The 12731-nt window shown below is 44.0% G+C and overlaps 1 protein-coding gene across 1 annotated transcript; it reads left to right on the forward strand.

Annotated features, from left to right (window-relative positions):
* Positions 1 to 2: 2 nt before the first annotated feature.
* LOC109970434 (bone morphogenetic protein receptor type-2-like) lies at positions 3 to 11815 on the forward strand. Its single transcript, XM_020617986.1, has 11 exons — positions 3 to 132; positions 1982 to 2089; positions 2170 to 2261; positions 3291 to 3524; positions 7207 to 7321; positions 9130 to 9290; positions 9386 to 9533; positions 10349 to 10485; positions 10994 to 11130; positions 11216 to 11408; positions 11495 to 11815. The coding sequence occupies exons 1-11, from the start codon at positions 3 to 5 to the stop codon at positions 11627 to 11629; spliced, it is 1590 nt and encodes a 529-aa protein (XP_020473642.1). The 3' UTR covers positions 11630 to 11815.
* Positions 11816 to 12731: the final 916 nt, after the last annotated feature.

Genomic DNA, 12731 nt, shown 5'->3' on the forward strand with positions numbered 1-12731 from the left:
AGATGGGCGGCGACCATGTCTGCTGCTGCAGCCGAGATCTCTGCAATGCCAACTTCACAGAGGCCCTGCCCACGGCCGACACCCCCGCCCTGAGACTGATAAAGCCTGATGGGCGGAATGATGGACAGACAGGTGAGAGGGTAACAGCCACTGGACTCTTTGGGGAGACCTGGGACAAAAGTGCCACTTTTTATTTTTAACACGATTACATGAGATTGAATATATACTCTGATCATATTTCATGTGATGACACTTACACATGTCAGCTACCAATATTCACAGACATTTTTGTGAACAAGTGAATGACCCTGAAGTACTCTTGCTTTAAATACAAGTCACACTGTACTTTTGTCCCTGCTCATCGGGTCAGAAGTACCTCTGGTCAAAAAGTACAGAAAGAGTAAGGTAGCCATACTGTATATTTCTGTTCTGTAGATGTGTGTAAGGATTGTAATGATCCTCCATGCTACACTTCTAATCCTATAACTTGGTCTTGGCCAAGCCACACACATTTAACATGTTAACTTATCTTTGGACAACGCGTTTTGGATTCCCCTGGATGTATGTGTTTGCTGGCTCTGATCTCGGACTGTTATACCGACCGTGAGTTTTGTGTTTCCACCGTGTCTTGTATGGTTTATAACATAACAATGAAAATACTCAACTAAAGTACAAGTATCTCAAATTTGTCTTTAAATGTAAATACATCCCTTTTTTTTTAGGTTCACACAAACCAACATAGACTTTTGTTGGCATATGATGTCCATACAGGTGATTTTCCCAACAAAACTCATATGTCATGTCAAATTTAGCTCATTTCTGTCAGTTTGGGTTTGAAAGTTTTGCTGAGTCCTCTGGCTTCTCCTTAACTGTGACAACACAGAGGCTATTCTGAGGTCATTTTGGTCGCCTCCCTGGCACGCAGCAGTTGGAGCAACACCAAGTACATTAGCATCAGTATGCCTGATAAGAGCTGAAAAACAATACTGTGTATGAAGGAGACTTCCTCCTCAGCAGACCAAGATTAAGACATACAGTACTTTGTTGTCCTTTTAGGGACATCGGTCTTAGGTTCAACATCACTGCTTGATGTTTATTACCAACCATGCTTAACAGCATCCTTATCAATTCATGACTAGGACACATTGTCAGTCTATTCCATACAAACACACAATAAAATAACTCCGATATAAAACTAAAGCTGCTGACAGAGGCAGTAAACACAGTAAACAGGCTCGCTGATATCGCAAGGATGCACTCATGTAACCTTGGTTATACGTAGCTCCTCCAACAGCCTCCTCGCTCACTCCTCAGAGCAGAAATAAGAGGTCTGGGATATCCCTCATCACAGCGGACTGGAATGACTTCCAGGCCGAGCGAGGCTCAAGGATCGAGGAACAGTAATTAAGGGAATTGGGAATCGCCTACTGTCTGAGCTCCACCAGACTCCCTGTCAATCCATCAGAGGAGAGTCATGGATGCTGCACTGAGCATGCATAGTCTCTGACCCATCATCACATGTGATGTTACGAGGCCATGACTCCTCTACTCCCTTGCGCCTCTGTAGCATTTTGGTACATATAGTGACAGAGAGGCTTTGAGCAGAATGTGAGCGTGGTGTTACCCTTTTGGTGCGGGAGAAAAGGTACTGCAGTTCCTGCACTTAGAACCTGCTGCTTTGGCCTGATGGCTGCACTTGTCTGACTGAAACAGAGCCCTTAATAATCTGGAACAGAGAATCCCATTTATAATAAATAGTGGAGGAGTGAGTTGTTGGAGTTGTGTCAGAAACAGACTTTGAAATTTAATCACAGTTAATGCAGAGAGGAGGAGGAGGATGAATGATGAAGACAATAGCGCAGACAATCTGTATTGATCCATGAATGTGTGTGGTAAATCTCTGCCTCTTCTTCAAACTGCCCTGATCTAATGTCACTGATGATGTCACCATGATGTTAACGATGACATCATCATCCTACAGACCACCAGCCACTCAGGCGGGAGGAGACGGCCCTCATTGCTCTGGTAACCGTTGCCATAGCAGCCATCCTCATCATGGCACTGTTTGTGGGATACCGCCTGATGAAAGGTACACACTTTGAACACAAACGTGACATGCGAATAATAATGATAGTAATTAATACTAAGTGTGTGTTTGTGTCTGTTCAGGAAAGAAGAAACTCAGGCTGTCTGCTCTGAATGTGATGGAGGCAGCCTGCACAGAGTCTCCTGTAGACCTGGAGAACCTGAAGCTGCTAGAGGTAAATCTCACCCGTGCCAGAGTTAGAAGGTGAAGGTAGTTGACTCACTAGTGTCATGACGGGAGTAGTGAACAGGCATACTGGGCACAGACCCAGGGCCCTTTTACCAGATCCCTACAAAAAACAACCACAAATGCTATGTTTCCATTATAGGAACCTAGTGAGTGGTACACCCCTTACTTCCCTTAACCATCACCAAGTGTCGCCTCCAGGGCTGACGCCACCCATCCTGCTTTGTTTCTCCACTGTATTTTCTCTCTGTTGGTCTCTGTTTAGAAGAGGGAGGGGCTGCTCCCCCCTCACACACACAGTCAGCTGTGTGTTTACACACGGTGCTTGTAATGCTAAAGCCTGAGGTGTGAAGATTGCTCTGCGTGCACACACACCCTCCCCCTCACAGTCCTGGTACTTGATTTTAGTACTACCTCCGGTACTACCTGCTCCCAGAATGCACCTCCAAAGCGGGCACACTGTAGTGCTAACAAAGCCAGAACCTGTGATGAGTGTTACTGGGCGTGACACATTTCAGTTGGTTCCTATAATGGAAAAATTACTAAAGAGACTCTCAGCAACCACAAAAAGAAGTAATATCACTTAGACAAAAAACAACTACAGAGACTCAAAACCACCTCAAAGATGAGATGCCCTCATTTTTAGGCCCCTACATTTCCCCAAATGCACCTGGATAGTGTTTTTCATGAGAGCCCCCCTGCCTTCTAAAACCTCAAATCTCAATATACACCTGTTATCAAATTCTCAGTTGGAACTTTCAAAGTAAAGGCTAATAGATTGATCTTGTCAAAATGTGTGGCTTGTCCCTTTAATCAAAGAGGCAGGGCCACCAAACCACATGGACAGTATATATAAATAAAAGAGTTAAGGCAAATATTTAAAGTTGTCACATGATATTTGCCTGTTAGGGTAAATACAATATAAACAAATGCTGTAAAGGCTGAATGCTAGAACCTACAGTTGAACCCTGAGGAACACCAGCAGTCTAACAAACCTTTCTGCCCTCCTTTCTGGCAGCTGATTGGTCGAGGTCGTTATGGTGCAGTGTTTCGTGGCTGTCTTAATGAACGCTGTGTGGCCGTCAAAATCTTCAGCTCGGCCAACCATCAGAACTACACCAATGAGTGCTCCATCTATAGCCTACCGCTGCTGCAGCAACACGACAACATCGCCTGCTTCCTGATGGCTGACGAGAGGACAACAGCCAATGGACGACCGGAGTTCCTGATCCTCATGGAGTATTACTCTCATGTAAGACATCTGTTAAATGAGTATCTCGACATGCATGCTAGCTGACTAGTGCTGTCTTTTTTATAGTGCTGTCATTCAGGCCCTGATACTTCTCCAGCTTCTCATGCTCTTTCTTGATGTCGCTGTCATTTGGAGCTGCTACGTCTTTCACTACTACCTCCTTCTGTTCTTTGTCTACCACCATAATGTCTGGTTGGTTGGCCAGTACCTTCCTGTCTGGATCCAGAAGTCCCACAGGATCTTAGCCCTGTTATTTTCCACAACCTTCTGAGGAGTCTCCCATCTGGACTTGGGAGGGTCTAACCCAGACTTAGCAGAGATGATTCTGTACACAGTGCCAGCCACTTGGTTGTGCTGTTCAGTGTGGGCTGTACCTGCCTGCATTTTACATCCCGCCACTATGTCTTGGACTCTCTGAGGCCTCTTTGCACAGTCAGCACCTGGGTTTCTGTCTGGTGGGGTGACCCCTGCTTTAATTGATCTGGTTCTTAGTGTCTGTTCTTGTGTTGCTATGATCAGTGCCTCAGTGCTGTCCGATAGCCCAGCCTTTTCCAGCCACTGGTAGGATTTTAAAGTGTCAGCCACCTTGATTATCTGTGGGTGGTTCATCCCATGGAGGGCCTTATCATCCCATGGCAATTCCTCTGGTTGGTCTTTGGTCATAGTCTGATGCTGTCTCAGACATTCTTTCAGCAGCGGATTATCACGTGACTGATCGACACACTTTCGATGAACAACTCAGCAGCAGCAGTTGTGTGATTCGCTTCTGTCTGAAATTGAAGTTTGAGGGAAAGTGGTAAAGAAAGTCTCAAGCACCATTACAACAACAGACATTCTCAAATGTAAATATCTTCATGAGCTGGTGGGAGTCACCAGCTTTGCAAAAGTCAGGAAGGCAAGCGTCAAAGTGGCCGCAATGTTTTAAACAGAGTCAGCGGGAATTTTAGAGAAGTACTTTGGCAGGTATGATGAGGATGGCTGCTATGGTAACTGTTACCAGGGCAATGAGGGCCGTCTCCTCCCGTTTGAGTGGCTGGTGGTGTGTAGGATGATGATGTCATTGTTAACATCACTGTGACATCATCAATGACATTAGATGCTCTGGGTTTCATCCAGGACAGTGGCTTTGACACTCATCAGGCCTCGTCCACCTTCTTTGCAGCTGTATACAGTCTCTAGGTGTTGGACTTCAGGTGGAAGCCTCCATGCATTGTGAGATTCTAGGTCTTCACAGCAGCAACTCCTCCTCCTCCTTTGGCCAGCTCACTATTCCGGCAGGGTACCTGATGATTGGCAGGGAGTATGTGTTGATGGCTTGGATATTGTTCCTCCCATTGAGCTGGCTTTTCAGGACCTGTCTTATCTTTTGATGGTACTTGGACATTGCTGTTCTATCTCTCTCTCTCTATCTATCTATATTTATATATCTCTCTCTCTCTATATAGATGTAGATGTAGATATAGATATAGATATATTTCCACTAAGTTCGGGATGGGAGGATGCAGTACTCTCAAAGTGCAATTGGAAAGCCAATGTCCTTGCTGACAGACTACTGTGGTCTGAAAGAGATGTAGCTGCCTGCTAATTACTACTAGGTACTGGCATCTCCAAAAACGTCTGGGCAAATTTCCAAATCGGCATAACTTTGAAAAAATGACCACATGTTCCCAGTCTAAGTGGTTACTTTATCTGTGCTGTACTTTATGCTGTGACTGATGATGCTTCACAAGTCCGCAAGAACACACGTGAAGAGAAACAGGCCCTTGACCTTCTACCTGCTCCACCAGATGAACTCTTTTAATGACTTCATGATGTTTCCTGTAGCGCCACCCTCAGGACAAACTTCATATGTGTACCTCTACTACTGTTCAGTTATCGGAACGTACAGTAGTTTGTTTTTATTGTGGCTGTAACGACCTCTGCAGCCCGCAGGTGGTGCTAACAGCAGACTGTAGTTTGTCAGCGTGGTCCCACATTCAGCTGTCGCTCCTGTGGTTCATGCGCATGCCTCTCTGACTCCCCATTAATCTTGTTATTGTGCTGAAGACGACGGCGCCTCCACTCCTGCTTCCTGTCTGGAGCCGCTGGCTGCACACACACACACACACACACACACACACACACACACACACACACACACACACACACATACACACATACACATGCAGATCCTTCTATTTGTGTGAGGACACAAATTTAATTCATCCCCTAGCCCCGTACTCTAGGGGATGAATTAAATTAAATCAAGCCATCACAACTTAATGCCTAACCCCAAGTCTTCACTTAACCCTAACCTAAACCAGAGTCTAAACTGAACCCTAAAACAAGGACTGGACAACATGTCCTCACAGCGTAGAAATGTCCTCACAAAGATGGTCTCAATCTAAACTGTGTCCACACAACCATACAGAAACAGGTACACACACAGTGTAAATGTAATTTGTAGTATCACTCGTTCACAAGCTTGCACACAATTTCAGCTTCTTGTTTATAAGCACACACTGTTTACACACACACACTGTTACACAAAACATGCAACACACACATTGTCTAAAGCTTCTATTCCACTGCCTGGTACCAGCTCAACGCAACACAGTTCTACTCCACTCTATTCACTTTTGGTACCAGGAGCTTTGTTTTCCACTGCAGACAGCTGCCCTCAGTGTAGCTGGTTGTCACAGCGGCACCACATGAAACTACTGTGAAGTGGTTGGCCCATGGTGGCAGGCCAGGCTCAACGCTGTTATCACGTTCATCCTAGGACTGTTATATTTTTTCAGGTGAGAAAATAACCATCTAGTTTTCAAATATATGATCAGTGTATCCAAGTAATGCCATTTACAAATGTACTCGACGTTTTCAGAGATGTGATGACCTGCTAACGAGCCAGCCAGCTAGCTAGCTCTACCTAGCAGGCGTAGCTGTAGCCGTTGTGCTCATATTATCACATTCAGTAACCTGTGGGCTACCTGATAAGATGTGTGGTGGTCCACGTTATATAACAGTTATATTATATAGTAACGGAGGCTTGAGGCCTCTTATCTCCATAAATGTTATCCTCTATAACACACACAAGAGAGAAGTGGCAGCTACTATTATGGATGAATGAAGAACGAACGACTGGTATCATCACTTGTAAACATCCGGGTCCATTGGTGGTCAAATTTCTCTGACCAATCGCTAGTCTGCAGTGTTTACATGTCACTGTTTGGTATCACCTCAGCTCACTTGGAACCAGGTACCAGGTACTACCCCCAGCATTTGACTGATGGAAAAACAAATAAGTCAAGCTGAGTCGAGTAAAGTTGAGCCGGTACCAGGCGGTGGAAAAGGGGCTTAACACACACATGGAGTGTAATGTCTCCAGTTGGCTTACTGCATTCCTCTGTAGCAGTCATACAGTGGGTGTCTGCACACACAGCTCTCAATAGTCACTGTTCAGTGTAGGATTGGATTTTTGTATGTGCATGCACAGATATGGTTTTTAATTCCGAAACACATTTTATTGACTCTTCCAAACATATATCCTCTGATAATATTAGACTTAGTTAGAGCTAGGTGTTCTTAATAAACTGATCACTGAGTGTGTGTATATGTACTGTATATACAGTGTGTATGTTGTGTGGTTTGTGCTAAAAATAAAGTACAAATAAATCTCTTGTCCTATGTGTCCGTCCATCAGGGCTGTCTGTCCCAGTACCTGTCGGCCCACACGGTGGACTGGTTGACCTGCTGCAGGATGACTCATAGTGTGACCAGAGGACTTGCCTTCCTGCATACCGAACTCTACAGAGGAGGTGCACCTCATGTTATTATCTCACCTGTGTGTGCCGCATTTTTTCTTACCTCTCAGTAGTTTCCTGAAACAGCTGCTCATATAGTTTTTGTCAAACAAAAACTATATGGGGGCATACATGCAGAACAGTCACCGGTGATCGTGGTACCACACCTCAAGCATTAACATAACATGCACAGTGTGTAAAGAGGCACTTATACTGGTTTAGAGGTTAAAGGAGTAATTCACTCATTGGTTTAGGGGTAAAACAGGAACTTCAGTGAGCGGACTCAGGCAAAGCGGTGAAGACGTCACGTCTGCCAGTCTGTGTTCTGCTTGTTCAACAGCTGTTTGATAAACCGCTCATACAGTCTCTTTTACTGGCTGACTGTTGCACTGCGGAGAGATCCTTCACATTCTCTGCTCAGCTGGGAGAGTGTGAGGTGCAGCCCCTCCCTCCTCTAAACAGAGACCACCACAGGAAAAATACAGTGGAAAACAAAGCAGGACGGTCCACGTCAACCCTGGAGCTTATGTGGGGCGAAGTATGGGGTATACTGCTCATTAGTTTCTGATAGTTGAAAAGCAGCATTGGTGGCAGCAGGATGGTGTCGGTGGGACTGAGTCAGAATAAGATACAGTGTGTGTGTGTTCATGGTGATGAAGGAACATGCCAGCCAGTGCAGCCGCGCCATGGGCCGCAGAGCTCCAATGTGTCCAGAATCTGTTCAGCCCACCAGTGACCACACTGGTATGGAATTACTACTTTTACTTCAGTGAAGGACCCGAGTACTTCTTCCGCTATGTTAATCCCTTTTTTAACTGGACTGTTTTTGTCTGATTTGTTTCTATTTTGAGCAGGAGAGTCGAATGTCTTTGAAGTCAGTTGTTCTTTAATTGTTGGACTAGTTCCTCTCGCTTTCTATTTTTTCTTCTTTCTTCTGCACAAAAGCTGCAGTGTACCAACGGCACACACAGAGCCGTGTTGCTGCTGACACCACCTGAATGTTAAACATGTCCCAGACCAAACAGACTCTGCACATGATAAAGATAATTAAGTGTCTCTCCAACACACAGTGGCTGCTGTTCACTGAAACAATACAGCAGGAGTCTGGTACAGTGCCAGAGCAGCACTGTGCTCCCTGGTGGCCACACAGACATGCCAGCTATTGTTAGAACCAGGTTTTATAAACACAAACCAGGGTTAGTTGGAATTGACTAATTGGTTTTCTGCCTTTCTCAGTATTTCCTCTTTATAATTTACAGCTGCAGATATAGAAAATGAGAGCTGCTGTTCTGTAATTATGTTTTGCTTCTGTGATCTTAAGAATAAATAGTAATATTGAATGCCTCATTTTCTGGAGCATAAAACGTAGTTTTTTAGTTAATGTGATACGTATCTTGGTTTCACAAGAACACATTTGGTTTTCTTATATTAACAGGATAAATATTTGTGAGAAAACCAAAGCCCATTTTCTTCAGATAACAGGATTAATACATGAAAAACAAAAGGCGGTGCTGTCAGTACAAAAATGTAAATATTTCATTGTCACAAGAGCAAAATGTAGAAGGATACATTTCTAAGATTCATAAAAAACAGAAGGCGCATTTCTCATGAGGAAACAAAAGATGTACACATGATAATTTGTCTGTCTAATATGCAAATCAAAACAATAAATAATTTTTGAAATAAAAGAAAAAATGTCTTGTTTTTATGCAAAAATAAAAGGTCAAATAAAACCAGGAGCTGCTGAGAGCTGTGATTAAAACTTTAATTATGACAATAAAGACATGTTTGAATGTGACACCCTGGCCTTTGTCTCTACTCAGACCAGTATAAACCAGCAGTGGCCCACAGAGATGTGACCAGTAGGAACGTCCTGGTCCGAGCCGATCTGTCCTGCGTCCTCGCTGACTTTGGTCTGTCCATGAAGCTGACAGGAAACCGGCCTTGTCGCCCGGGAGACGACGTCACCATGGCCATATCTGAGGTCAGGTAACAGGTGGAGCAATGATGATGGTGCCGATGCAGGTGTACATTGAGGCAGTGAGGCAGATGAGTTCATGTGTGTGTGTGTGTTTGCAGGTGGGGACGGTGCGATACATGGCTCCGGAGGTTCTGGGTGGAGTTCTGAACCTCCGGGACTGTGAGTCAGCATTGAAGCAGGTGGATGTTTACGCTCTGGGTCTGCTCTACTGGGAGAGCTTCAGGAGGTGCTCCGACCTGTTCCCAGGTGACACAATGCTGCGATGCACAAACACACAACATCTCACATACAGGACATGCAACATATCACATGAGGCACACAGCTTCAAACTTCAGCTTTGTTGTTTTGCCAGAAGGACATTCGGTTTGCAGCCATATCATCCAAGTACAGTGCGACAAGTAATGTGTCGTGTGAAACTCACAAAGCAATATTAAAAGAAATATTAAGGATGTAAAAGATTTCTGAGAATGTAAATGACATACATATGTACAGAATAGGTGTATTATTCTATATAGTTTTTATATACAGAGACATATTCATTATGTGGACTGGCAACCTGTCCAGGGTGTACCCTGCCTCTTGCCTGCAGCTGGCTGGGATTGGCTCCAGCCCCCCGTGACCCCGTTTGGGACTAAGCGGTATAGAAAATGGATGGATATTCGTTACATGTTGCCAGTGTCCCCGTTAACGATATAAGAATAATGACATTTCAGTTAATCATCAGGTAACTAAAGTAAATGTTAAATATTATTTATGGTAAAAGTACCAAACTTTTTCTGATTCCACTTTCTTCAGTGTCTCAGATGTTTTGCTTTTATATCATTTATGTCACAGTAAAGTGAATATTTTTTCATTTTGGTCTGTTATGTGAAGACATTACTTCAGAGTCAGGGAAAGCAAGATGAGCATTTTTTTCACCGCTTTCTGACATTTAATGGACTTAAAGTTTCACCAAATTGTCTAATGAAATACCACAGCTAATTACAGGCTGTCCTGTGATGAAATGCTGTAAAATGTATTATCATAGCAATGTTTGACATTTACCTCATCTATGTATTCAGGTGAAGCAGTACCTGACTACCAGCTGGCATTCCAGGCCGAGCTCGGGAACCATCCAAGCTTCGAGGACATGCAGATCCTCATCACCAGAGAGAAGTACCGACCCAGATTCCCCGAAGCCTGGAAGGAAGACAGCTTGGTCAGTTTTCACCTGTTAGCACATGTTCAACTCACAGGTTATTGTTGATGCTTTGACCCGCAGGTCCTGAGTTTGATCATAATAATTCCATATGGACCGACATGCCCCTGTATCAGAAACCAGTTGGTGACTGGAGGCTTCAGATGAAGGATCATAGCATAAACATAGTATAAGCATGTTTCCTTGAGGCCTCTCTCCTTGCAATTTTTCTTCATATCTTTTCCTCTCATTTTATGTGGACAGGATTAAGCTGCAAGAAAAAGATGCATGTAAGAGAACCATGGGTGCAGTTAAGAGAATTAGGATTTGCTCTCTCTGTTCCTGGCTGACAGGCTGAATTCAGGGTATAAAACCTTCCTAGAATTTTTCTGTACTGTTTAGTTTAAGATCAAAGTTGTGTTGTGGAAATGATGGTATCACTCATACTCATGGTACTGCATGGTCTAAACCTCACTATGTGAAACACCCTGCGATGATTTTTGTTACCTGGCGATATTATGTTTTTTAGATGTTGCGTTCACTGAAGGAGACAATGGAGGACTGTTGGGACCAGGATGCCGAAGCTCGACTCACTGCTCAGTGTGCAGAGGAGAGACTGTCAGAACTCGCGCTGCTGAGTACACACACCGCAATACACAACCATAGGTATACACACAACAGCTGGTAAACACACACAGTATATAAAGGACTACACTGTACTGGTTTCCTGATTTGTACCTTTATCTCACAGGAATCTGTCTCATGGCCACTGGCCTCCTCAGATGGTGCCCACCTCCAACTACATTGAGGATTTGCAGGCGGACATGGTCAAAAATCTCCAGGGAGGCAGACACACAGCATCTGTTGACAAGACAACCACAGGTGAAGCTGAATCTGCTAAAAAGAACAGGAACTCCATCAACTGTGAACGGCAGCAGGCCCAGGTAGAATTTTACCTGGTGTTAAAGTCAAAACAAAACAAGCTGGTTATTCTTGGAATGTCTTCATTCTCGCTCTCTTTTTCTGTCAGAGTCGGGCTCGGTTGTCCAGTTTAGACAGTAGTGTGTCTACCACCGCCGCCATGACACCCGCCACCATCCTATGCACCATCTCTGAGCCTGAACACACAGGTTTTATATACACACACACACACACTCAAACCTAAATGTTATTAATGATGTTTCCGAACACCACAACCAATGTTATGAAGACATATTTACGCCTGCTTTCAACCAAATGCAGAAACTTTTGCAGCAAATTTCATCACAACCCATCCAACAGCTGATGAATTATTTTACTAAAGAAATACAAATGTGAACCTCAAGCTACATTCAGAATCAGAATCAGTGCCAGGTGCATTGGACATGAGGAATTTCACTCTGGTACATTGGCTCTCAATGTATATGTACCGTACATATCCCCATGCAAGGCAACAGCAAGGGGCAAGTAAACAATATGCCAACATAATGCTGTGTAGTATAATAAAAATAAAACAGTGTAAACAAGCAATAAACAATGCAAACAATGCAAAATAAACAGGCAATAAACAATTCAAACAGGCAAAGGAATATTCATTAGGAAGTGAGATAAAAATAGAATAAAAATTGAGTACTTAAAAATAGAGACCTGTACGGATCTGTATAATCTGTACAATGTATATTTACTGGTATTGCACTGGGGGAAGGTATTGCACTGAGGGTTATTGTCCAGTCATACTGTCCTGGGTTAACTGTTAAGCAGAGTGATGGCTCGGGGGAAGAAACTGTCCTTGTGCCTGGTTGTCTTGGTGCACAGTGACCTGTAACGCCGTCCAGAGGGGAGGAGTTCAAACTGATTGTATCTGGGGTGTGAGGGGTCTGCAGTGATCCTCTCCACCCTCCTTTTGACCCGTGAGGTGTACAGGTCCTCCATGGAGGGCAGGCTCACACCAATTGACCTTTTCTGCAGTCCTGACTGTCCACTGAAGTCTGTTCCTGTCCTGTTTGGTAGCTGAGCCAAACCAGACAGTCACGGAGGTGCAGAGAATAATCAAATCACATTGCCATCCATAATGCCGTGCTGCTAGCATGGCTTAAACCTCGGATTTGAATTTGGCCCTAACCCTTCCATCTGCACAAGGACATGTTTGGACTTAAATTAAAATTAACTCATTGTAATTGAACGGCCGCAATCAGTGGACTTTAGCACGAATGGCACGGTTTTAGTAGACAATTTACAAATGCCATTGAACGTGTCATCTGTAATTTGAAATTTTTCTGAATTGTTGT

This window comes from Monopterus albus, unplaced genomic scaffold (genome assembly GCF_001952655.1).
Source record: "Monopterus albus unplaced genomic scaffold, M_albus_1.0 scaffold198.1, whole genome shotgun sequence".
Classification (NCBI taxonomy): Eukaryota; Metazoa; Chordata; class Actinopteri; order Synbranchiformes; family Synbranchidae; genus Monopterus; species Monopterus albus.